General features: G+C 39.0%; 1 protein-coding gene across 1 annotated transcript in view; it reads left to right on the top strand.

The window, feature by feature from the left end:
• The window catches only part of wnk1b (WNK lysine deficient protein kinase 1b), a 108,629-nt gene that overhangs the window by 41,169 nt on the left and 39,760 nt on the right, over nt 1-27,700 (top strand). Inside the window, exons 3-10 of the mRNA XM_059326445.1 lie at nt 8,677-8,849; nt 16,329-16,549; nt 18,374-18,531; nt 24,198-24,286; nt 25,314-25,453; nt 25,757-25,836; nt 26,066-26,338; nt 27,375-27,444. Of these exons, the coding sequence (XP_059182428.1) occupies nt 8,677-8,849; nt 16,329-16,549; nt 18,374-18,531; nt 24,198-24,286; nt 25,314-25,453; nt 25,757-25,836; nt 26,066-26,338; nt 27,375-27,444 (1,204 nt within the window). The remainder of the gene's footprint in view (nt 1-8,676; nt 8,850-16,328; nt 16,550-18,373; nt 18,532-24,197; nt 24,287-25,313; nt 25,454-25,756; nt 25,837-26,065; nt 26,339-27,374; nt 27,445-27,700) is intronic.

Genomic DNA, 27,700 nt, shown 5'->3' with positions numbered 1-27,700 from the left:
ACCAAAAACCACCTAAATGGGAGGAAAGAAGGAGGGAGGGGTGGGTCAGAGCGATGGAGAGACAACGAGCGAGCCAGCGAGAAAGGAAAAACAAGTATGGAAAGAAAGAAGGGACAGAAAGACGAAGCAAACACGTGGTGACTGTAGGAGGTGGGTGTGAACAAGAGAACTCAAGCCTCGGTGTTTCCTCCGTTTTGCTGAAATCAAATGATGACATCAGACTCTATCACACTCCGACTTTTACTGGAACTTATTCATCCTCTTTTCAATCATTCTTATTCATAACAGATGCTCCCTCGTCTCTCTCATATGCTCCCTAACCATAACAAGCTGTGGTAAAGGTCTTGGAGAGGTTTTGGCTTGTGTGTACAAGTGGAACACGTACAAGCGTGTGTCTTTTTTGCTGCATGTGTTTATGAGGTGTGTACATGTGTGTTTGTGCTTGAGGGGGATTGTGGTTCTTTGCAGGAGAGTGTTTCCAAAGTGTGGGGGGTCTTAGAGACACTTAGGCTACACACTAATGGAACACACCGGGCCTTTTTCATGCACTTGAGGATACACTCATGCACCCCTACCATGTGCCCCCGTTCAGCACCACTGTGGGTCTTTACTGCAGCATATAGAAACAAATCAGCTCATTCACTCAACCGAGAGGCTTAATGTAATCAAGATTTACAGGTCTTGATTTTTCTCTCGAGTTACAGGCCGACATTCTTCGAAATTTGGGTCAGGAAGGTTGATCAGAGGGGCGTCAAAGTGGGTCAGCAGCAGCAACACATTCTGGAGAAACTGGGATGAAAAGTTTCTAGGTTTTGCCAAAAAGGGTTGCATGGTTATGGTAATAAAAAAAAAAGTAGCTGCCAGTTGTTAGCTCTGTTGGAATAATGATTTTAGGATAAAACAGGTCATGCGTGTTTTTGGAAAAAGAAAAAGCTTTTTTTGTAGTGCAGTGTTTCTCAAAGCATCTGCAGCTTGTCTTATTATCTCCCTCCCACTCACACCCTTAATTGTATTCTTCATGTACAAAGTTTATTTCAGGGTGCAGCTGCAGACCTTGGACAGAGTCTGTTTTTTTCATCCTCTGATAATCTCCAAATGCTTTCAGTTATAAAAGTGTTTCATAAACTCATAAGCTCTTCACTTGTTTTTTTGCACTTTTGTACATCAGGAGAATGATAAATATTACAGACTCATCAGTATTACTTAAGTTAATGATAATCAGTTGTGGAAAATCACCATGTACAATTATGTATCATTAGTGCTGGCACTGCATTGACATAATTATGCATCCAAACCACAGGGTTGAAGGTTTCTATATGGTATTAAATTAATAACTTCCCAAACATATTATGATTCTTTTTGTGGGATTCTCTGGATTTCCCATCTTTTCTTTCTCTCATAAATTAAATCTAATGGAGACTATCCTCCCCCCAACAAACAACCCTGCAGCTCAATTGTACAAGCAGACCATTGTGTCCCATATTTATATTTAAACCTTATGAACTGTTTCACATTAATCACATGTTTAAAACTGCGACCATTATGTTTAGGTGTGAGGATGTGTTGATCTCCTGCCACACAATGACAGCTTTTCAGAGCCGTTTGATCTGAGGTTAACCTCCAATTTTTATCTGCATGTATTTATAGAGCTGACATTAGATTATTACTGTCCATAAAAACCCATTGCATGCACCTGTTTTGTTGTGTTACGACCTGGAGTATTGTTCATGGATGTTTTTTTGTCACATTCAACACCCCCTCAGCACCTCATCTGTTCTCTATGAGATTGATGTCTGCATATCTGATGCTTTGTCTCACAGCTGAACTGCTATTTAAGCGTAAAACACAATTGAAAAAAAAACCCAGCAGGTTAAAATTTGTTGTAGTTATGTTATTGTTATGACGTCTATTTAAGGTCACACTACGTGCGTGAGTTGTGTTAAAGAATGGCGGTTGGAAAAAGGCGTCTTTATTTCAGTAAATCTGATATTCGAAATCTGACGCACAAGTGCATGCATGCTAAAAGTCCAGGGAACCTGGGAAGGTCTTTTTCCTGAGAAGCAGGAACAGATTTTCCACAGAGTTCTATTGTTTATTTCAACTACTTTTAACTAGTTAAAATGAGACCGATCTTTACAAGATTAAAAGTCTGCTTACATAAAATCATCAATACAAATCATTTAGTAATATGTTTAGAATATTTATATAACATTCTGAGTGGGGCCATTCTGCATAATGAGTATTTTTACTTTTGATACTTTAAGTACATTTTGATGCTGATACTTTTGTAGTTTTACTTAAGTAAGTTTTGAATGCAGGACTTTTACTTGCAGTGGTATAATAGTACTTTTACTTAAGTAAGGGAAACAATTATTAACAAGTCATAATAGTCACAAAAAAATCTATCAAAAATAAACCAATTAAAAACAGGCTACTTGCAATAATAAAACAAAATGAATAAAACAAAATTATTCTAACTTTCTGCCTAATTCACAGTAATTAACAGTATCCTCTTCTACCATTTTCCTTTTTCTCTCACATGTACAAACTCATTCTGTCCAATTGAGACTCTTATGATTCTTATCTTCCTATAATATTAATGTAATATTGGAGCTCAAGCAAATAATCAGAAAGTCTTTTAATATGACCAATAGTAACCATTTTGTTATAAAACTTTTGTTCTTGTTATCTTCACATGAATTCTTTGGATCTTTGTTTCCTGTTTGTGCCACAAAGGTGACTATTGTTGGTTGCTAATCATTTTTCTATTATGTCAATTTAAGGTCATACTATGTGCATGAGTTGTGTTAAAGAGTGGCGGTTGGAAAAAGGCGTCTTTATTTCAGTAAATCTGATGTTCGAAATCTGACGCACAAGTGCATGCATGCTAAAAGTCCTGGGGACCTGGGAAGGTCTTTTTCCTCAGAAGCAGGAACAGATTTTCCACAGAATTCCCTGGAATATTGAGATCTCACACCCCGACATTCTACACCTGACTGGTCGGATCATAAACTGTAACACACCGCTCAGACTGCAAGGTCTTACTCTTTTACTTTTTTTAATCCTCCTTGGCTGCTGAAACAGTAAAGTTTCACATGACTGTGAGTTTACGAACCTCTGAGGCTGTCAAAACAGTTTCTTCTTTTTTTCTCTTATGGATTTTTTTTTAACTTATGTAAACACCAGAAATGCTGTTATATAATGGAGAGCCTGAGAAACAGACACAGACAATCATGCAATTATTTATGCTATGTTTAGGCCTCCACTGTCCCCAGGAGAGATCAGGCGCTTTAGGACAACATCCTGTGAGTTTCGGTACACAGAAACTGTAAAGACTGTGTAGTATTTGTTGTAAAACTGCACCAGTTTACCATGTCAGAGTGTTTATTGTGTGAATTTTCTGGCACTCACTACGTTGTCTTGTGTTGCAAACCTCCATCCATCTGGTGCTGGGAGCGCTGCTTGCTTGCTGGGGTGCAGCAGACCAGAGAAGACGAGAGCAGATGATCACTGAGTGTTAAAGCACAGTGGGATGTCCAGACTAGACGAGTTGATCAGAGGGTATCAGCTTTCAGCTTCCCCGCAGGAAGCTGCATAATGCTTCAACACTGCTGATTCTGTTTCTGCCTGCCTGTCTGGCTGCCTCGTCGCGTATGTGTGTGTGTGTGTGTGTGTGTGTGCGTTTTGTGTTCATGCGTGTCCTCAGTTGGCTGTGACAGAACAGAATTAGGCCAGACAGACTTAGAGCTGTCACTTGACACAGGGATGTATAGGTGGCTTCTTTCAAGTCCTCAGATAGGTGAAAGGGAAGATAGTGGGAAAGCGAAGCCGGGCTTAGAGAGCGAGAGTGTGTGTCAGATAAGAAGCTACAGATTTTGAGTGTATAGGCTTGTCTAGCTGAGGTGTGTGTATGAGAGAGAGAGAGGGAAAGAGAGGGAGGCTCAGATGGAGAGTGAGAGGATATTTTTGAGTCTGACAAACTCAAGTCCCATGATGTTTTGAAGCTCGGAGCAGAAAAGAAGGGATGGAGAGAGAAAAAAACAACATCTCAACAGGAAGACTCTGCGCTGAGGATCAAATTATTTCCTTAAATACCCAAATGTTAACAACAGTGTTGCTTTTTTTGTGTACGGCTCTTTTTTAGATATGCATTTACTGTCGCGTACAAAGCCTTTACTGTATGTGTGAGGAGAGTTGTGGTTTCATTTATAGACACTAGAATGGAGAAGGAAACATAAATAATGGATTAGGAAGCCCCCTTAGACTTGCTGTCTGCCTTCTCTGCTGCTCACATCTATGGACAGACGCACACAAACACACACACACACATACACACACATGCACACACACACACAGACACTCAGTAAGAGAGAGAGGGAGTACATGGAGAGTAAGATGGGGAGAAGTAATGTTCTCGTGCCCTGAGGGAGGTTTCTAACAGTGATATGGGTGGTCAGGGCCCTTTTCTAAGTGCTGCTGGGAAATGGAATGTGTGCTTCCAGTCAGTCAGGTGACCAATAGATATTGTCATGTGACCACTCACAGGGTCATGTGATCATAATATGAAAGAGAGTGAGACAACGAGTTTGGGAAGCACACACATGAATGGGTCTGTGTGTCAGTTGCTAATGGGCCATCATCAGTGGAGTGGTTGCTGCGGGATGAAGGGATAAGCTGTTACGGGCCCTGAGACACACACACACACACACACACACACACACACACACACACACACACACACACACACACACACACACACACACACAGACTCTACAGATCATCAATGCACTTAAAAACACACTGAAGCTTTTAGACTCTCTCTCTCTCTTTCTCTCTCTCTCTATCTCTCTCTCTCTCTCTCAGTCATATGATATAGATGAGGCCTAGGGTTATACAATGTGACAATATGAGATCATCACCTCAGAGATTGTCTTAATCTCTGAAGCAGCTCACAAGGTTTTCTAATAGCTTTATCACATTTGAAAAGACTTGCGCACCATGACCAGGCAGAATCTAGTTGGTCAGTTGGTGTGACAGCTATTAAAGCTATGACAATATAACAAATGTCTAAAAAAAACTTGACCTATGTTATATTTATAATATGAATTGTTTACTTGAATGATCCCAAAAGTTTTCAACAATTTTCTCACCCAGAGAAATCAATAATTGTAATCAAGGTCATCTTATCTCCTTTGGGCAAGCTTTAGTGTTGTGCTTGTCTGTCAGAAGCTGACTTTGTATTCACTTTTATGCCACATTTCTACAATACAGTTTTTGGATCTTTTTTTTTTTTAGATATTTTTTAACCAGAAGAAGGATTTAAGTCTTAAGACGTCTGGATCGAGACCGATCAGAGAAACAAGCTGAGCAAACATTAGCAGCAGCTCGGCTCGATTATGCCAAACAGCATTGGAGAAGCACTGATTTTTAAAGTGAAACTGGTTCAGTATTTTCATGCTTTTACTGACCTGGTCTGTTTGTTTTGGAGAGGAGGAGACCTTTGCAGATAATTCTGCTCCTGTTCCTGAATGATGAATACTGAAGGTGCAAAATCCACATAAAAAAGGTCTATCTCTAAGAAGGACCCTAAAAACTGACTATATTGGCTGCCATATCGGTTATTGATTAGTTTTCCTCTCTGAAAACAGTATCGACATCAGTCTCAGTAATTGGTCGTGCTCCAGTAGGAACACTACTTGATTATTTAGGTACCACGCTCTCAATAGTACCACTGTTTCCTAGAATTTGGGATTTGGTGGCACTGTAGCTCTAAACACTATGAATGATTGATGCTGAGCTTGTGCTTTATTTTGGATGGTTTGCATTAATGTGCTGGATGCTTTTTTAAATTCAAATTAGTACTCAAATAAAATAATACCATGCTGTAGAGATACTTGCAACATTCTTTCTGATTCTAAGATGTTAGAATATTGTTCATTTATTCAGTGAAACAATAATACCGATGTATTTTAGGCCCCTCATTGGACTTCTATTTAAAACTGGTTACCATGGTGATAATCCTAAAAATGCTGCCAGGAGTAGGTATCTAACCTCCAACGTCTGATCTTGCATCACCTTAAAAATACTGTTGCTTTTTTAAATGCAACATAAAACTGTCACTCAGTTATTCTGTCATCTATACTTGAACAGTCTTATCTGCTCTTTTAAATAGAGATCTGTTCGTCTGCAGACCGGTCCGTCTGTTAATTTTTCCTATATTTTTATCTTCTAAAAGGGTCACAGACATTATTAAACGTTCTAAATATGCATTGTTTCCTCTCAAAGCACAAGTATCTGTTTGTTCCGGGTTAATTGGAACATCTCTTTCATATTTGTTTAAATATATATTTTCTCATATCTGGAGGAACCTACTTGTGACTGCAGGTTATCATGTAAAGACTTTATATTTCGCACAAAAAACCTAACAAATTAGAGTCATGGAGGAACAACATTTGTGCTTAAATCCTCTGAGTATTGATGTTTTGTTGCCTTATTTTATCGTCGTCAGGCAGCTCCCATTCTGTTTATTTTTGGGCCAGTGATGTGCTGAATGTGTCAGCTGTGGTTAGACACAGAGCTGGTGAAGAAACTAGAAACATCAATGTGCAAACACATTCAGGATACACACACTCTCACTAAATCTGCTACACAAGCCTAACACAAATAAAGTAACACCTACAACAAAGTAAGAGGGATTTTTTGGAGCCTGGAATAGGCTGAAATGTCAACAAATACACCCATTTTTATAATACCACATGTTAACGTTAATGGAAAGTGCTGAAACTTAAAAAAAGAAAAAAAAATCTACAATCAGATTTTCTAGCCAAGGATGATAAAAATCAGAAGAAAATAATTTGTCACTGACTTTTTTTTTTTTTATACCAGCACTGTGTAAAGGTTGTGAATTTAAAACAAAAAATGGGAAATAAAATAAATAATAATAATAATCTATTTTGTGGTATTGAAAGAGATTAAGAGATTACTAATATTGGAGCAAAGTTTAAAATTCTGTTATCATGACAACCCTCCTAGACATAGTTGAACCTACCTTTTACACACATGTTAAATGCAATAAATGCACATGCACACACTGACTCACTTCTTTACAAGGTCTGACCCGCCCACACTGCCCTTTGCATGTGTGTTTATTGAGGTATCAGCGGTGGAGCAGGAATGCCTATTAAACTGTGTATGTGTGTGTGTGCAGGACTTTCCTGAGCAAAAGTCCTCCACAGTATGGAAGAATGTAGACAGTAACGTTGGCTTGTTTTGGTCACACTGGGTGGCTACGAACACGACTATTAAAGACTCGGTTTAAGTTTGGTGCGAATGTTATAGATCACGGTTCACATCCAAACATGAAGGAGAAAAGAAGTAGGAGCTGCTACCTGAAGATTTGATGAACATTTAAGGAGATAATTGGGGTGTAAATCAAAAATTTCAACACAATACAAGTTTTTTCGAAAACTGTACAATATTTGCTGATATCACATAGTCTGCTACGGTATGATTGTGATTAAATCCAGGGGCCTGTGATCAATATGAGACAATATGATATCCACATATAATTCAATCAGTTACAATTTCACTGAGCTGTTCTAGACATTTAAATAAAACACAGTCCTTTCTTATTCAATGCCAAGATTATGAATTTGGAATTTCAAAATAAAAGCCTAGCTAAAAGATGACAATATTAATTGATATTTTCACTTTGCATGGATTTTATTGGATTCTTCATTGAAACTGAAATTTTTACTCACACAAGGGGACGAAGGGATCAGAGGGGAAAGCAAAGCCTAACAACTAAAGCAGAAATTCAAAGAAATTTACTGGAAACAGTTTCTGAAATGTCACTGTTTTCAAGTCTTCTCTATCATTTTATCACTTTTTTGGAAATTTTTTTGTTCCATCGTGGGAATTTTTAAGGGCATACAGTCAACTTCAAACTTAGAATGTAGACAATAAAATAAAATGGTAGAAAGTCAATATAGTGCACCATATAGGTTGGTTAATAAAGAATCATTTCAGGACGGGAAAATATATTATAACATTTAGCCCTAGCTTACCTAATTTTTCCTCCTGTGTGTAGTCAGATCTGGTTATTTCTAAATTGTGACACCAGTTTGTCACAGAGCACCTCTCACATGAAGTGTGTACCGCACTGATAAAAAGAAGACAAATAAAAAAAACACAGTCACTCTCTCTCACGGATGTGTGTGGCTTCTTTGAGTTAAGATGAAAGGACTGTGTAATGTTTTATCCCAATCCACATCCTTCTCTAGTGCTGTATTTTATTGTAATATGACACAGTTTTCTAAGGGTTTCATATTTCATCTACATTTGTATTCTGGCAGCGTGTTTTCATGGTGGTAAAAATGTTGTTTTGTAAGCATTAATATTCCTCCTCTGCTCTCTCATCTCTACCTAACTTGTTTATTCCCCTCTGTTGATTAGCTCCCCCCTCCACCTCTCAAACCCTCTCCTCGCTTAATTTGATTGTAATCACACTAGCTATAATAGTGTTGTCCTATTAATACAGCCTGTTTTGTCTGGGTAAATGCTTCTTCCCTTCCCTTAAGACTTCAGATGTTTCTTAGTGTTTTATGCAATTATGACTAATCTCCTCTTTCTGCTCTGTGTGTGTGTGTGTGTGTGTGTGTGTGTGTGTGTGTGTAGGATCGCAAGCTGTCCAAGTCAGAGCGTCAGCGATTTAAAGAGGAGGCCGGGATGTTGAAGGGTCTCCAGCATCCTAACATTGTCCGCTTCTACGACTCCTGGGAGGGACCGTGCAAAGGAAAGAAATGTATTGTTCTGGTCACAGAGCTCATGACATCTGGCACTCTTAAAACGTGAGTACTTGAGACAGAAAATCAATTTTGTGATGTTATTTAGTGACCTTGGGGGGAAAAAAAACAGTATAAAAAGTGTAGTGCCTTTTCTACTACTTTTCTAGCTACTCTGTGTAATTTGGACACACAGATCAGATGACTAAACAGGAAGCTGTAGGTGTTACTGGAGGGTGTGAAGCACAAAAGACACTAATAAGTAACACAAAAATAGGTCTGGCTGCCTAATAAACGATGCTGTCAATTGATTCAAGACGAGAGAAAACAAAGACTTGATTTGCATTATTTAGTTTTGTCATGTGCAACACTGTTTGCAGGGAATTATGCACAAACACGTAGGCACACACGCACACACACACACACACACACACACACACACACACACACTCTATTTAATCACCTCTTTCCCCCTTTGCTTCTGAAGAGCACCATCATTACAGATGATGACTCACCTCCAGGTTTAGACACACTCACACACACGCCTGCGTTCTCCTCTTTCCTGTCAAGCCAATACGCAGGTTTTTTAAAATATTTTCAACTTCAAACAGCCTTTCACTGTGGTGTCGTAAGCGTATCACATCCCAGCAGGGTTTTCAGTGCTGAGTGCAGCTGTTAGTGGGTCAGCGTCTGTGTCTGACTTGTTACATGTACAGTCTGTGTCTGAGTGTGTTATTTACAGCATATATGTGATCAACTGAGTGCCTGTCTGTGCACTCATGTGACTATAATGGCACAGCATATGACTCAGTATTGTAGGCAAACAATCCAAAATAAGGCGATTGATTTTAGAGTGAGAAAGAAGTTGGTGAAGCTCAGGAGTCGGAGGGAGACAAACTGTGTCTCTGTGGTTAGCATGTCAATACCAGGGGCGTCCCACAGTCTCCCCCCTCCCCAATATTCGCTGTAGATAATTGATGCATCTGTGGCTGTCATTGTCCACGCCGCGACCGCATGCCAGCCTCTCCGCCGTACAGAATAGATGTGCGTCTGTGAATGCGAAATGTGATTGTCGAGCTCCTGACACAATAAAAAATGGCTAAATGTGGGGCGTGTGGCGCACGGTGTGCCCCACGCAGTGCATCGTGGGACATTGGCCCACCTGCCAGCTGCTGCTTCTGCTGCAGATTCCTCTCATTCCTGACAGACAGAGGGAGAGACCAAATGAGCCGTGTACAGGGGGGGGGGGGGGGCACAGACAGAGGGAGACGTGGATGGATGACCAGACTGATAGTTATGTACAGTTGGATTAATGCAGAGTCACAGAGAGAGCGAGACAGAAAGTCAAACAGTCTGAGAAGCTGGCAGTGAGACAGTCTGCTAAACCAGCAGATAGATACATAGTCAAATCAATAGACTAATGAATAACTAGATATCAAGTTTAATGGCAGTTAGGGTAGAGCTACAGTTACTGAGAACCTATGAACCACCTGTGACCACAGAGTGAGTATTAATCCAGCAGCACAGCGCTAACAAGGACAGTAGCACCCTCCACTGGAAGACTGGAGAAGCTTCATGAATTTGTTAACAATCTATACAGCATGTATCATACATAGCATCAAAATAAAGTAAGTTTTAGTAAGGAAAAAATGTTTCTGTCACTTTCCATTATCTACTGTGTAAAAAGAGGGAAGCAGTTAAAAAATATGAAGTACTTAAGAAATGTTTTTTAAGTTTATTCAGACAAGACCTTGGATAAGATGAGTCACAAGAACAAAAAAAGAATGGTTTAATGTTTTGTTTGAGCATCAAAAGAAAAAAGAAAGAAAAGAAAGGCCTGATAGAGAAAAAAAATGATTGAAATAAAATATATGTACAAGGCGAGGTAGAAACTCACTTCAGGGTTATCAAAAGACCTCATCTAAAAGACAGAAAAAGAAAGCAAATTTAAAAAAACAAATAAATTAATTACATTTTAAATGCTTAATCACATTGTTGATTATGATTGCTGCTAATGAAAATATGGCAGCATGTTGAAAAAGATTCATTTCTAGATTCTGGATATGGTTATGGATAATCACATGTACTTGTCATCATTTTATACGTTAGACTGCTGAGGATAACAGCAAAAAAGGTCGAAGACAAAATTAACAAAAGTATTCAATACAAAACATTTTTTTTTTGCTTTCAAAACACGTTTTAGTCTCATTTTGTGTAGAGAGAGACGGGGATCGATCAATAAGCACAAGTTTGTGTTCTATAATTGGACTCTACAGTATTTTAACAGGCGATTTATCTGCAGATTGTATTGTTTGGTGTATAAAATGTCAGGACATAGTGAAGAAAAAAAGCCAATGCCCAAGGTAATCTCTTAATTTATCTTCTTTTGACCAACCAAAGCACAAATATTCAGTTTACTCTAATAATATAAGTAGAAATCCAGCAAATATTCACCTTTGAAATGCTGCTACCAGTCAAAATAATCACTTGCTGTCAATGATTAATCTTCTAACACTAACTATCTAACACATCGACTTATTGACACTAAGCTCATTTATGTGAAGCCGATGCATGCATGTACATATATGAACAGGATCAGGGCTGCACAGGGACTTGGCTGTTGTCCAGATGAAGACTCTGAAAGGAGAGGGACTGCTGGAACGCTGGAGTGGTGGAAAAAGAGAGAGAGAGATGGTGAGAGGGAGGACTGATAGGAAGGGAGGGATATGGTGAGGATGGAAATACTGACCAGCCTGGGTTCAGGGTATTAGAGGCCCCTTATCTATGTGTGTCCATAGGTGTGTGTGTGTGTGTGTGTGTGTGTATGAATGTTTATCTGTCCGTGTACCGTTAACATACTGTATATAAATATGTATATTCACATTTCTCCCAGTGCAAATATGTATCTGTGTATATAGGTAAGTGTGTTGAAAAGGGGAGACAGTTGAGCGATCATGTGTGGAGGAGATGCATTGTGCAGTGTCACTCCAGCACAGCATGCCACAGGCTTTAACTTGTCTGTCAGCACTGTTCTGACTTCAGAAAGGGAGAGAAAGAGAGCAGAGGAGACAGGCCAGGGAGAGGAGGTAAAGGGAAGGAAGGTACAGAGGGAGGAAGAGGAGAAGAGAGCGCCGTTTGTCAAGAGATACGTGAGAAGTTAAAATAAAAACGAGTGTGATGGAATGGAGCTGGATGTGAGGAAGAGGGAGAGGCTTTGAAAGGCTTTGGTATAAACTCTCAGTTATGCAGATGTGCGTTTTGAGGTATGTTCACTAAAAAAGTCCCCAGAAGATTAGTTTCAGTCTGCAATGTGTTCCGTGCCCTAAAGGCAAACTCCCTATGAAAATATGTGAACCCACCCAGATATTTCTGTCTAATAAATTCCTCGGTGTAACTTCTAAAGATATAGATAGATGGTGAGAGCGTATATAAGAGACAAAGTTGTCATTTCAAGTAAAAACACCAAACAGTCCTGCGTTCCAGTTTGCCGTTTACTGCTTTTCTTTGTCCTATGTGGTTATAAATTGAATGTCTGGTGTTTTGGTGCCATTGGTCAGACTGAAGAAGCAATTTGAAGACATCAGTTTGAGCTTTAGAAAATGGTTATGGTCATTTTTCATTGGTTTCTGGACAATTTGTAGACCAAACAATGAGTTCATTACTTGAGAAAATCATCTCCAGCTCAATTGATTATATTGTAAGTATGGAATGGGCTGACTCTGATTTTGAATGAAGTTATCATCAAATTGAACTTGGTGTTATTGTTGGTGAATGAAAAACAATAATCCTGATGTAGCTGGAGTTCATCGTAGGCCAAGGACAGAAGAGAAAGAAAGGCTTCTTGCCGGTCTGATTGTCATTTAATGGCCTCTGGATTGGAGAGTATGTATGGTGTTGCTGCAGCCCGCCAATCCAGCGACAGCTCTTACTATGGCTGCTTCACATTTAAAGCATTTTCTGGTGAAACCAAAGTTGACTTTCATTGTTAGTTAGTCACAAGAAATGCTATATGTTCGTCAATGGTTCAGATATCAGTTATCCAGTTATCCACTAGCTGCACCAAAACCCCTGAAATATTGACCGATGTCCCCAGAAGCTAAGTCTTCATCAGACCAATAGCTGATGGGTTGGCAGGTAGACCCCATCATGGTGTCGCTTGTCGTGGCAATTTTGACAACTGCACTAAGTTAATGGGTGAGCTGGCCAAATACAAAGTACTCAATACTCTGTTCAGCAAGTTTTATTAGCACATTCGTATTCCATACACCGCACAATTCCGAATGGCTCTTTTACAGTGCAACAAAGTCCCGTACACCGCTCGACTTATATCTGTTGTAGTTCCCAGCATTGATTCTTGCATCACATCAGGACAGAGCCTACTGGTCAACACGTTCCCCTCAGTCATGGTGTTAGAACAGTTGAGTTCAAAGAGTGAGTTCCCAGAAGGCTTTGTGTCTTGAATACCAAGTAGGTCGCCGCCTACTTCATGTCCCACCATGCAGGAGACACCAAATTTCCTTCACACGCTTCTTTACAGGGAAAAGTATTGACAAAATAAGCTGTACAGTAATATGCCCCCAACGGAGCTTTGACACTGGGAGCTGTTGATCTGGTTGTGTTGAGGTAATCTGGGTGGAAGTGGGTCACAATGATCTCACACTGTAATGATGGCTGTAGTTGTTAAATACATATAGTGAATTTAGAATGACTATATTTTCTTGTTAAATGAAGAAGAGAATACGTGTAAAGTAGCAGCAAATTGAAATACCACTAGATAATAAATGTCTAGTATTGTGAAGAAACGGGCTCAATAACTATAACACTGGAGCGTCTACCAGCAGTCTGGGTCGGGGTCGGAGCAGATTAATGCTGAGTCGTCCGATCGGCTCCTTGTCAGTTACTGTATTTGTTGGGTCACACGACGGTTCAGTCAGCTGACAATTATTCCCCAGAACCATGAGGCAGATGAGCTAAATTTAAAGCTTGAACATTGAATTAAACGCAGTAAATAGTTCTACGAACCGAAGAAAGAAAACAACAATTAGCCCAAATCAAATTATTCTGCCTGCTGTGAGACAGTGAAATTAGCGCTTAGTAACAAATCAAAAAGATTATGAGTCATGGATTGGTTGATCTCATTTGAGTCCTCCTCATGGTCTGGGTGAACAGATGATGACCAACTTCCTCTGTCTGTTCTGTACTCAAGTTTAGCTGAAGAGCTGAGGAGAAGAAGGGAGACAAGTCCCCAGCTGACAGGAGAAAATTGGAAACACTTTGCTACAATTCAAACACTGACTTTGAATTAGTTAATCAAGAGTGACATTCAAATCCATTTTGAATGAGTCCTTGAAGCTCTTAAAGAGAGGTTTTAACTGAAGCATATTAATCAAATCAATTTAATCAATACAAATAAAAAAACACTTCATGTTGAAGTTATTTGGCTGAAAGTGAAAGAGAGGTTCAATCTGGAAGTGCTGTTGTGCAGATAACTGAAATACATTTCACACACAGTAGAATCCATGTCCTGGTCTCCCTGTGATCCTGTGGGGTTTCCTTCAGTTTCCTCCCACATTCCAAAGACAAACAAACTAGGTGGACTGGAGACTCTGGACCTCCCACAGGTCTGGATCCGTGTTAGCTCTGTGATAGCCTGGCGACCTGCAAAGGTTGTCTCCCTGCCCTCCACCCAGAAGAGATACGTTGGGATAGATTCCAGACTTGCACAACTCTGGACAGTGAAGTGGGTAAAGATAATGGAAGCATTAACATGCATCTTGGGTGGGTGGACATCTTTTAAGTATGTCAGTTCACACCTCGCATTAGAATGTGTCTCAACATGCGTCTTGAATGACACTTGTGATCCGATCTCACTTCCTGCTCTATAGAGAGGAAACAAAATTGCATGTTTTTGTAGGCCAACCCTTGAAGTAGCATCGCCATTGGGGTCTTTTAAGAATTCGTCTATAACCCATATATGCATATATCGATATTGTTCAAATATTTTTTCTTTCTTTATATATAAATAATGCCCTTACTAGGGTTTGTCATATTATTATTTTTTGTAATGTTCATTATTATTTTCTCATATAAATATATTTATTTCAGAAAAATATTGTTTTATTTATTTTTATTATTGTTTTTTTACTTAAATGTGCACTTTATGGAGTTTTTTTTTAAAAGGTACCCCTGCTGTTATACAGTATTTATGTTCACTTAAATAAACGGTTTCAATAAAACTACTTTTGACATGTCATATTTGGCTTTGACTGAACATTTGCTCTCACTTTGCAATAAAAATATCGGAATATATATCGTATATTGATATTCAGCCTAAATATATCAGGATATGACCTTTGGTCCATATCGCCCAGCCCTAATCGACCCCAAGGCACTAAAATACTAACTTACTTTCAGGTTTAAGAACTCATTCCTATGGCGCCCTATTTGCAAATAAAAATGCACTTCTTTGATGCACTTGCAACATATCTGTGGGCATCTATGGAAAAATTGTCAGATGTCATGGACAAAGCCAACACATGAGTACATACGTTCACACAGAGGACATCATTTCAGCAGGCAGTTTTTCAGTGTTGGCCTTACACATTGGCCTGCACATGATGCTTAAACAATGTGGCCATTTGCAGCCCAGACCATCTCCGGTTCACTCTGTCTTAAAAGAATTTTGCATGCATTCCCACCTGTCCTTAGAACCGTCCACTTGTAAACAAAAGACCCACGTTAATGCCAGGTCTACACAGGGTCTTACAAACCACATTGAAAGAAGTAGTAGTAGTCGGAGAAGTTGCAAAAATAGGCCACTTGCTAGATGCTGTGATTGGATATTAATGTTTTATAGGTGTGAAAATGACTAAAATGTAAAATGAGTTCTCAGTCCTGCTGAACAAAATTCATGAGAACTGGCTGTTCATTGACTTTGCATCTGCCATTCTCTTTTAACAAGACATATTGCTATCTAGATTTTTTTTAAAAGTCTGTTTTCAGGGGTAAAATTAGTTTAAATCTCTGTTTGTCTCAATATTCCACTGCAATGTCAGTCTTTCGTGTCTGTCAGTGCTGGTTTATTTGAGTATTTATGGTGTATCTTTTTTAAGCTGGAATTGTCTGACAGTAATCCCCTTTGGTTGTGTAAGCTTTCATCTTTAATTGACGCATTATCCGGGTTTCTGTTGCTGCATCTTATCTGGTTATTGTCCCCCTTTTACATGCTTTGCTTTGCTTTGGAATAATTAATTTCCCCCCTGGATTTTAGTGTCCTGCAATCATTTTACTGTCTCAAAACACTTTAAAGTGTCATTTGAGTGCCCCTAACCCTCAATAAAATGATGCTACATATGAGATGCGACATGCATAGCTTTAGCTGGTTTTAAAGAGTGACTTTAAAGAGGATATATTTGGCAGTTAGACAAAGCCCACTTGAAAAGCTGTGATGGGGTTGAACCTGCTGCTCTGTGTATAATATTGTACACTTAATCTTACTTTGTTGAATGACACGCCGTCCTCTTGTGTGGTTTCTTTGTCCCGCAGCTACCTGAAGCGTTTCAAGGTGATGAAAATCAAGGTTCTGCGTTCATGGTGCAGACAGATCCTCAAAGGCCTTCACTTCCTGCACACCAGAGCCCCGCCCATCATTCACAGGGACCTGAAGTGCGACAACATCTTCATCACCGGGCCCACGGGCTCGGTGAAGATAGGGGACCTGGGTTTAGCCACGCTAAAGAGGGCCTCTTTCGCAAAGAGTGTCATAGGTAGGAAAAAGCATTATCTCTTGCATCTCACACACATCGGCCTATACAGTACAGGCCAAAAGTTTGGACACACCTTCTCATTCAATGTGTTTTTCTTTATTTTCATGACTATTTACATTGTAGATTCTCACTGAAGGCATCAAAACTATGAATGAACACATATGGAATTATGTACTTAACAAAAAAAGTGTGAAATAACTGAAAACATGTCTTGTATTTTAGATTCCTCAAAGTAACCACCCTTTGCTTACTAGAATATAAGACATGTTTTCAGTTATTTCACACTTTTTTGTTAAGTACATAATTCCACGTGTTCATTAATAGTTTTGATGAATTTGCAATGTAAATAGTCATGAAAATAAAGGAAACGCATTGAATGAGAAGGTGTGTCCAAACTTTTGGCCTGTACTGTATGTAAATGAAGTGTTTAGATCTGTGAAAGTGAAACAACAGACATCATTTATGCAACTTTGCCATAACAATAAACTCTCTACATACACACGTCCACACACACTGTCTCGTATTACCAAAGACATGAATACAGACACATTGTGTACCAATACACACGCCTACTGTAGATTCATTTTTACTGCTTCTGAAATGTCTGGTTGTAAAAGCAAACCGCAGGTATTTCGAAATGTGAAATACACACCAGTCAGTCTGCTGTTAAGCTAGGATTAAGCTGTCTGGAGATGTGATGGCTGCATGCACACACTAAACACACAACCGCGCACGTAATACACGCTTAAACTCTAGTCAAATAAAAAGTGTCTGCTGTGCCCCCCTATAATAACTTGGCTGCCTTTCAGTTGTACAGTTAACCACAGATATTCTGGTATTCGAACACATTTGTGCATTATTGTGCATTTTCTCATGCACTTGGGGTGATAATGACATGCTTTGTAAATCTCACAGCCGCTTTGTAGTAATTATGCAGACCTCAGCTATTTGGACACTTGTAGGAATACACACACACACACACACACACACACACACACACACACACACACACACACACACACGAATGTTCAATCACACAACGAGGCTAGTATGTGGTACAAGTAAGTGAGTTTGTAATTCCCAGCTGTGTTTGGGGAATTTTTATGATTTCAATGTATAAAATGTAATTTTCCCCCATTAAAATGTCTAAAATGAACACACCTATGTTATATATTTAACTTGTGTACTTAAATTAACTACTACTACTCAGCCACTGTTCTTAAGTACAATTTTGAGTTAATTATACATTACTTGAGTATTTTCATTTATGTAACTTTATACTTCTACTTAACTACATTTTGAGGCAATTATTGTACTTCTTACTCATGACATTTAACTGCCACCTTAAGTTACTTCTCAGGTCAAGATTTAACATAAAAAACATGATCAATTCAGTATGATTAGACATTTTTTGTGGGTGTTTTGTTATTTATAAAACCTCATAACAGTATATTAAGTAGTGAAAATGAGCCCTATCTTGGAGAAATTAAAACTGCTTGGATAAATTCATGAATAATAATAATCCAATGGTATATTTGGAATAAAACAACCTGAGTGGGTCCGTTCTGCATAACGAGTACATTTTGATACTGGTACTTTTACTTAAGTAAGTTTTGAACGCAGGGTTTTTATTTTTAGTGGAGTTATTTCACAGGGTGGTATTAGTACTTTTACTTAAGGGTAAGTAGGGGATCTGAATACTTTTCTACCACTGTTACTTTTGCTTTTCAGGTGACCTCTCCTCTTTAAAATATTCCGTTTAACATGTCTAACAAATACAAACTGCTAGCACAATGTAATAGTTTTCCCCCTCCTCTCCATCAGGAACGCCTGAGTTTATGGCTCCAGAGATGTACGAGGAGAAGTACGATGAATCCGTAGACGTCTACGCCTTCGGGATGTGCATGCTGGAGATGGCTACCTCAGAGTACCCCTACTCTGAATGTCAAAACGCCGCCCAGATCTACAAGCGGGTTACAAGTGTAAGTCTGCATCCCCGTGCACAGTCTGAGTGAAACTATCTGCCTCTGCTGTGAATGACTGTGGAGAAAGCAAGTTGTGACATTCATGTGTCGCGGCTAACATTGTTGTTTGTCTTTGTCTCTAATCTCCACCCTCCTCCGCGCAGCTCTCTCTGTCACTCCCCCCCCTCTACTTGTTTACTGACTGTATTAATAAGTTTGGCATGAGCTGCGGGAGATCCAGTCATATGACTGTGTTTTTGTACTGATTAGTCTCTCTCGCTTATTCTCTCTCCCTCCCCACCTCTTTCTGTTGCTTTCTCTTGGAAAAGGAAAACAGGGTAATCTTTTTGGCTGCCTCTTTTTCTCAGCCACTAGAGAGCGATACCAAGCAAGCCATGTCATTAAAGGTCAAAGCTAATCCAAAGACTTAAAAACCTGCAGAAAAACGTTGTTGTTTGGATTGAAGCAAGGCACTTTAACCCTTGAGCTGCTCAGTTCTCCTGAGGACATTATTCAGCTATGAATAAAAACAAAATATAACAGACAACAACACATCCAACCGAGGCTAATTTTCCATTCATTTTTGGTTTTGTAACATTTTCAACGTTTGCTAAAACATTTGGATGACAGTTGGCTGGAGGCACTGTGAAAAAAAAGAGAGACAGACACCAAAACACAGACGGAGCAGACAACAGATGCAATCAGAGGCTCTTTTAAGTTGAGTGCTGCTGAGGTCATCACCCCAACACACACACATACACACACACACACACACACACACACGAACACGAACACACGTAGGCAGATGAGAGCTGTCTCCCTCCTTTCCTCGTGGGACTGAGTCCAGCTTTGTGGAGGCTGACAGTGATGGTTAATGGACCAGAGGAATTTACTAGAAATCTCTCTTTCTCTTTATCTCTCCATCCTCCTCTAGTGCCGCCATTATTGCTCGCTTCTTCTCTGCATCTGTCCGTCTGATAGCGTCTTTTATTTCAATAAAATCATGCTTGTATTGCAGAAGCATCAGTGCAAATCAGAAATGTGGGCACATTTGTGTTTACTCAGTTAGATAAAATGTTTGCAAAAACATTAATTTTGAAGCAAGGGAGGATTACCATCATTATCCCTAAATATTTGTCTGGTAATACAATGCAAATGCAATGCTTTTTACAGCCTCTGGATGAGTGCAATATCCCCCTCAATGAAAAACAAGTGCTCCTGTGAACTCTGGTGAACACTAAAATTAAATGGTTACTTTTAAACACAGTCGCAGCAGTTTCCTTTTACTGTGCACACCAAAAATAAAAACAGATGTGTTCCATTTTTTATTTCAGTTACATTGTTGTGGATAATTATAGCCAGACTAAGGCTCCAAGAGCACCTGTCGTGAGAATATTACTAATAACGGTCTCTGTATTAACAAATATTTCAGGTTTTGTTCTATTATGTCATATTCAGTTTTAGTTTACATTTTCAGTTTAGTGATGCAGTCCTAACAAGATGGAGAATATGACAATGACCGCATTATGTATTTCCCTTGGATTATTTTTATGTAGCCTATTTTTTTACACTTTTATAGTTTTAGTTAGGTGAAAGGACAACACATGAGAAATGGATTAGAAAGATATTAGACATGCATTAATAATAATTGCATGATCTTAACACAATATCCATAAAACAATGCGGTTGACATTAATAAACATTAGCTGAAAGTAGCACTGCTTCTAGACAAATATCAAAGGCAAATCAAGAGCAAAGAGCTATTTCAACAACAGAAAGACACACACATCAATGTGTGAGGTGTTCCACTCTTAGACCTTGTGTGGATTTATTAATAATACATTTTATTTACAGAGTGCTTTTCAGGGTACTCAAACACGTTTTACAGTAAAAATGCAGTAAAAATTAAGACAAACAAACAAAATCAACAACTTTGTCACACATTTAAAGCACTACAAAACATATGAGGTCAGATGCATTCTGGACCTGCTCAGCAAGTGGTTTGAGTGATCCGATCACAATGTGCCTTGGACCCTGTTTACACTTGAATTTAGCGTTGACCACTTGTAATCCGATCACCTAAGACACATTTTAAAATGGAGTGTAAACAGGCTTAGTACACAAGTAGGATTCTATTATATTAGAAATAATGTATAGTTTATGTTAGAACGCAGTACATTACCTATTTTTAGATTTAAATTTAAATTGTTAAATGATCAATCCTTTTGTAGAAGCCAAAGAAAGTAATTTAAAAATGTGTTAATTGAAAATTTGAAACATTTTCACGGCTCCCCTGGCAGAGTGCCACAGACCCCTGTGGGTTTCCTGACCCCTCTTTGAGAATGACTGAATGACTGCAGTAATGGAATCGATCAAATCCTTTCGGTGTCCATCCTTTCTATCTGCCCAGCAAATTCAAATTGGAGGGATTTGGATTAAGATTGCCTCTGAGATAAAAAAAAAAGAACCAGTCCTCTGTCTTCCATCATTTCTGCAAATCTCTTAATTAAATTTAAGAGGTTTCATGTGCAGAATAAATTCTGACAGTAAATTTCAATCCGTATATTTTAATCCATAAATCTGCCCTTTCCTACCCTCTTTCTATTCTCTCCTCCCACTCGTACAAAATTGAAATCACACCACCAATTTGATTATCGTGTGACCTCAGCCTCTGGGTTAACAACTCTGTTTGTGTGTACATGTTTGAGTTATAATTTAATAGCAATAATCTTCTACAATGAACACGAGAGGACATTATGTCTCTCAGATCGTTTTGTTCAGTCAGCTGGACATTGACTCAAACAACCAATTCCTGTTGTCTGCATTTGTTATCGTCACACACAACACACACACACACACACACACACACACACACACACACACACACACACACACACACACACACACACACACACACACACACACACACACACAGACAACCTTGTGACAACCCCAGGGTGTCCCGGTCACCTGCTTCCTTTCATTTCGCTGCTTAATCCACCCTCAGTTAACCCTTGTTGGTTTGATTTCTCTTCTTGTGGATAACTGGACTCTTCAGGCTGCTTGGGGAACTTGGGGAAACACTGGTTGTCCATGTCATAACTCATCAAAATTTGGAACCGGTGATGTCAGGTACTTCCCTGACATGCAGTATACGTATGATAGTATTTGTTGAAATGTGAAAACATCTAACCACTACCTCCACTTTTTCTGATTGGAGTTGTGTTAGATCAGCGATGAGATTGCTGTGTTGCACAAGCTCTTGTGAAGAAAAAAAATAATATATCTTACCCCTATTTGATCTAATTTAACAGATCAGAAATCTTCAGAATTCAGGTTTCTCTCTTCCACTGAACTAGACAGACGAGACTGAGTTAATTGATTGGTTAACTCATCTGAAACACACAAAATAACAACAAACAAACCCCTCTTAGTCTTTCCACTGTTCCAACAACTACCAACTCTGGATTGAAAGAAATAAACCCTTAATTCAAACAGTATGATGTAAAAAAAAAAAAAAAAAAAAAAAATCCTGCTGACTACATGCTGTAGTCAGGAATTTAACTTGAAATACTCCTTTGCGGCGACAGGATCATTTTAGTTTTATTTGTCCTGTAAGTCGCCTTGTTTCTTATCTAAGTTGCTCAGAGATTGACCTCTGGTGGTGGTTGCTATGCACTACATATATTTAAAAAAAACTGTATTTATATATAAATTTCTAGTTTAATACATGGACTGAAGAGCACTGGCTACATTTTTAACGGTAAAATCATATGGTCAGGATATCTTGGTTTACCGTAATACCACCCAAGCCTAGACACAAACACACACTGGATCATTTTAATGAATTACAAACGCAAAAATATTAGGAACACCTAGCCTTTTTATTTTAAACAAAGGGAAAATTCACCTCAATGAACATTTCAAATTTTTCCCAACCCTTTTTTCCACATATACACAATATTTAATTCTTATTTTCTCAGTATCACAATGTGCACTCTATGTAATTTAGTATGATGGTAAAGCAGGGTCCTCTGAGAGCACGGGGTGTTCTCGGGAATGTACTTACAATATGTTCACATACAATGTTGTTGCCGTACTTGATGGTTCTTTTCCTTCTGGAACATTCCTGACCTCCAATCAGCCTTGTTAAAGTGAAATCTCGCTTTCTCTCCTTCATCCTCTCTTCTTCTGTCGGACTTAATACCATTACTCCCTCCATCAGTCCTAACTTTGTTTGGCCCTGGAATCACGTGTGCGTGTGTGTGTGTGTGTGTGTGTGTGTGTGTGTGTGTGTGTGTGTGTGTAAGATGGAGAGAGAGAGTTGGGTTGGGGTGTTACGTAATGGTGAACTGGGGGGGGTTGCAGGAGAGAAACAGGCCAAGAAAGTAAAGAGGAAGGGAAGACAGAGCTGAAGGACAAGAGCAAAAGTAGGTGGTCATTTGCTGGCATGAACAGGTTGAGATAAACAGTCAGTGAGTCTCTCCGTCTGTCTGAAAAGAAATATATAGTCTACTTCTCTCAGTACTTTTTAGGTAAGTTACCTTGCTTTTATTTATTTAATTTTAATTTTACCCGTCTGTGTGTCACTCAATTACCTTTTTCTTCTGGGTTTTTTTTGTTTTTATTGCTTCCATTCCGCCCTTGTTTTTATGAGTTTGTATTTGTGTGCTTTGTGGATGAAAACCCATTTTGATAACTTGAATGTCTTGTTGATTTTTCTCTAGCCTGTTTTTAGCTGCAGATGTGAGATTTTAAAAGAACAGAATAACCAAATGCATTGAACCCATCACATGACTGATGGAGAGATTGTGTTATTCTTTGGAGCACGTCATTTTCTTTTGCTGCCTTTTTTATTTATTCAGGATTTGGCTTCAGCTCCCTTCTTGTTCGACTTTGCTTTAGTCTCTTTGGAACAATGAGTTGGTCATTAAGATGCCTTCTGCAAGCTGTGTCGCTGCATTCTCTTCACTGCTCAGAGCCTTGGGTTGTGTACCAAAAGAATCTGATGGGCCTTTAGAGGCTCCTTGTTCTTAGTTTCTTTTAAATTACAAAAAATGTTTATTCAGCACTAAAATCCTGCTGCAGCATATGTTGTACCATATTTTGTCTTATAGCTTCTTTCTTTCTTTCTTATTTCTTTCTTTGCCTTATATCCATCAAAAGTGCCCTTTCTCAGTGCCAAACTTCAGAATGAGTCCCTGCTGCAGCTTTTTATTTGTATTATCCATCAAAATGGTCTCTGGTTTTCTTAATTGGCTCTGAACAGAATTAATTATGTATTCTTGTGAGGATATCTGGCTTTTTATGGGGATTAACATGCTGTATTTCATAGGAATTTGGCAGTTGATTCTCTCCAAATTGGTTCTTTTTTCAAACTGTTTATTTAACTTAAGTGTTTCTGTTTTCCCCTTTGGAAGACTCATTTTATTGTGCACTGCATACAGAGGCAAAACAAAAATGGCAAACAAGCATAAATGTCTTTTATGGAACAAAGTGAAACCTCATGAAGAGGTTCATGGATGTACAGCACATATGCAGTGAACTGCAATGAATCTCTCCTATACATTAATCTCAAAGAACACAGAAGGAATATCGTGTGTTTGTGTGTGTGGGTGATCAGCTCCTAGTTTTTTTCTTAAAGCTTTCTTTTCTTCATTGCTCTTACTTTTGTGTGTGTGCAGGGAGTGAAGCCTGGCAGTTTTGACAAGGTAGCCATTCCTGAGGTGAAGGAAATTATAGAGGGCTGCATCAGAACAAACAAGGATGAGAGGTGAGACACACACACACACACACACACACACACACACACACACACACACACACACACTGAGCTGAGATCTTTGTATGTTTGGGTGTTCTATGGGCTTTATATCATTTACTATCACAAAAAAACAAAAGACAAAAAAGGGAGAGACATTCAGAGATCATTACCATTCATAATAATTTTAGTGTTCATATTACAAGTTAGCAAGACCTGGAAAGTTAAGTATTGGACAATAGGGGAAAAAATAGATAAATAAAAAAAGTTATGGAGATTGTGCAGCCCAACCAACCAAATCTAGTTTAAGTTTAAGTTTGACCGAAATGGCTTTGATAAATTAAAGACTGTCAGGTAAATCTCAAAGGGTATACTTTAATTTTTCTTGGTTGAGAAATTGCATAAGATCATTCAATACAACTTTTTTTTTTTAACAGAATTAGGCATCTGGCTACATAATTAACCTGTTGTTGTGGTGAAGATTTAGACACTAATAGCAGCTAGAGGGAGGGTACAAACAGTATTCCAGCTATCTCTGTTTCAAAAACCAAAGTTCAATGAGGGGAAAGTCTTGGTCAAGCCCAGAATGTGTGACACCTGGTAATGTTCCCCCTCTCTCTTAATCCTGCTCTGATTCACAGCTTCTTGGTCCAAAATAAAAAGTCCTCTGTTCTCTCTCTGCTCATGCTGTGGGTCTGTAGAAACATCCACAGTACCCTCCTGTCGACTGCTTCAGAAACTAAACCAAACTAGACTTTCTCCCTCTCCTGCACACTTGCACACGCAGAATTTCTCGGTCTCTTGGTGAAGAATAGTCATATGATTGGCAGACTGCCATCCAGTTTGTCACAATGTGAAATGTATGTGGAAGACCGTCCCCAGACGAATGTTATCAACGTGTTGTGTTTCGCAACAGATAAATGAATGCCATGCCCGTTCTATTAGCTTATTATCCAGAGAGCAGCTCACAAGGCAATGCTGCTCTTGAAGTAGTAAAATCTCCATTCTACATCTGTCTGTTTTTCTCTTTTTCCTCTAGGTATGCCATAAAGATCCTGTTGAACCACGCATTCTTCCAGGAGGACACGGGGGTCAGAGTTGAACTGGCAGAGGAGGACGATGGGGAAATGATTGCTATCAAACTCTGGCTCAGGATAGAAGATGTGAAGAAGCTCAAAGGCAAAAAGAAATAATTCTATTTTTAATGTTTTTTTTTGTTTTTTTTCATTGAATTCATATATTTCATATGAGGAAGAAATTTGGAATAGGAATATTTTTGCAGGGGTTTAGCCCCATTAACACATACTTTTAACCGTCGTAATTTGGCAGATATAAGCAGGTAGCAGTGTTTCTTAGCTGCTAAAAAATCCAAGAACTTTTTTGTGTAAATAACCATTAACATTATACGCACACATTGGATTTTACTTCCCGAGAAAACAGAGACGCAGCTGTCTGAACTGCCGTTTATTGACTTGTTTGCAGGCAAATACAAAGACAACGAAGCCATCGAGTTCTCCTTTGACCTGAACAAGGACGTGCCTGAAGATGTGGCCCAGGAAATGGTATGTACTATGAAGGGAGGAACTGAAGAAAGGATGGACAGATGGTACGAGTAGTGGAAGAAAGTCATGGACTTAGACTAAAGAGAATAGACAGAAGGGAAGCATATTGGATGGAAAGAACTCTGTGGTAAGAAGAGATGGACAGCAAGGGGTTGATGTACATGTGATGAAATGTGTTTTTGGGTGTGTTTGTTAAGAAGAGTATTTGTAACTTCACCTGTCTCCCCAGGTTGAGTCTGGCTACGTGGCTGAGGCCGACCATAAGACCATGGCCAAGGCTATCAAGGACCGCGTGTCTCTGATCCGGCGGAAGAGAGAGCAGAGGCAGCTGGTACGAGAGGAGCAGGAGAAGAGAAAACTGGAGACTGAGCAACAACAGCTGCAGCAGAAACAACAACAACAACAACAACAACAACAACAGCAGCAGCAGCAACAGCAGCAGCAGCAGCAGCAACAACAACAACAGCAGCAACAAGAGGCGCACAAACCTTTACACACACAGGTTTGCATATTTTAATATTTGTAAGATCAAAAAGTTGTTCATTTGTTGTGTATATCAATTTGCTAGTATACAGTCATGGGAAAGTTATTAGACCACCCTTGTTTTCTTCAATTTCTTGTTCATTTTAATGCCTGGTACAACTAAAGGTACATCTGTTTGGACAAAAATAGAGATAACAGCAAAAATAGCTAATAAGAATTTAATTTAAGAGCTGATATCCAGACATTTTCATGGTTCTCGTGATAATGACTTTGGTTCTTATCAACAAAAAATCGAAAATGGCAATAAAATGAACAACAAATTGAAGGAAAAGTGTGGTCTAATAATTTTTTCCATGACAGTATGTGTAGCTTTGTAACATTGATTGGTTATTTGAACACATGGATAAGAAGTAAAAAAGGATGTTTTAAGGTTTAAGTTTGTAAGAAAACCTACCGAAGCATTACCCATCTTGTGATTTTACACGAAAAATCATCGTGTTAGGTTCCGACAAACGACTTTTTGTTCAAAAGAGCAATAGTCTTGTTGTAATTAACTAATTTCTATGCGAATTTTGAACATTTACATGAGAAAAGCTTAATGGAAACACAAAAATTCGATAAAACTTTCAAAAGTGTGCATAAAAGTTTTTACATTCGCTTCAGATGGTTTTGTCTTTTTCGAAAAATAGTAAATGAACCGTCAGTAAGAGATTGATAATATGGTTCGTTGATCGAAATTCGTTGAGGTTGGCCTGTGATGGGCAGATGGTTCATCCAATCACCTACCTGGTATTTTGAGTGGTAACAGTTTCCAATGACAGCTTTTCAAACGGTTCTGTGTAATAAACCATCTGGCACATCAGGTTATTGGAAATGTGCATTCAGGACATTTTCCAGCTGGCAGTCGGACTCCACATGTTCCTTTTTCCACTTGTAGAAGTTTGTATTTGGACCATGTGGACTCATGTCCAGAGGGAGCGCAGACAAACGTGAGATTTATCTGTCCTGAGAAATGTTCTCTACTCTGACCCCAGCTTGTGTTTGCTCGTCTGCAGACGGAGGCAGAGGAGACAGAAGTGGAGCAGCAGCAGATTCTCTATCAGCAGGCCGGCATCTCACACACATGTAAGACAAACTACAGACAGCAGACATACTGTAGAGCACGGCATCATCAAGCTCTGCACACATCTTCCATCTGATCTTGATATTCAGATGGCATGCTAATGTATGATTCATTAGAAACCCATTCATGTTTCATCTTTATATATTAAGCATCTGCGATGAATGATTTAAAATTATCATGAGGCATAAGTTATATAAGTACAACTGTGTTCCATCTCTAAAAACATGTGACAAACGACTGCATACATCTAACAAAACA

The sequence above is a fragment of the Centropristis striata genome, chromosome 22 (assembly GCF_030273125.1).
Source record: "Centropristis striata isolate RG_2023a ecotype Rhode Island chromosome 22, C.striata_1.0, whole genome shotgun sequence".
NCBI lineage: Eukaryota > Metazoa > Chordata > Actinopteri > Perciformes > Serranidae > Centropristis > Centropristis striata.
Note: the sequence above shows the minus strand (reverse complement) of the source record. Positions and strands in the feature narration are given on the sequence as shown.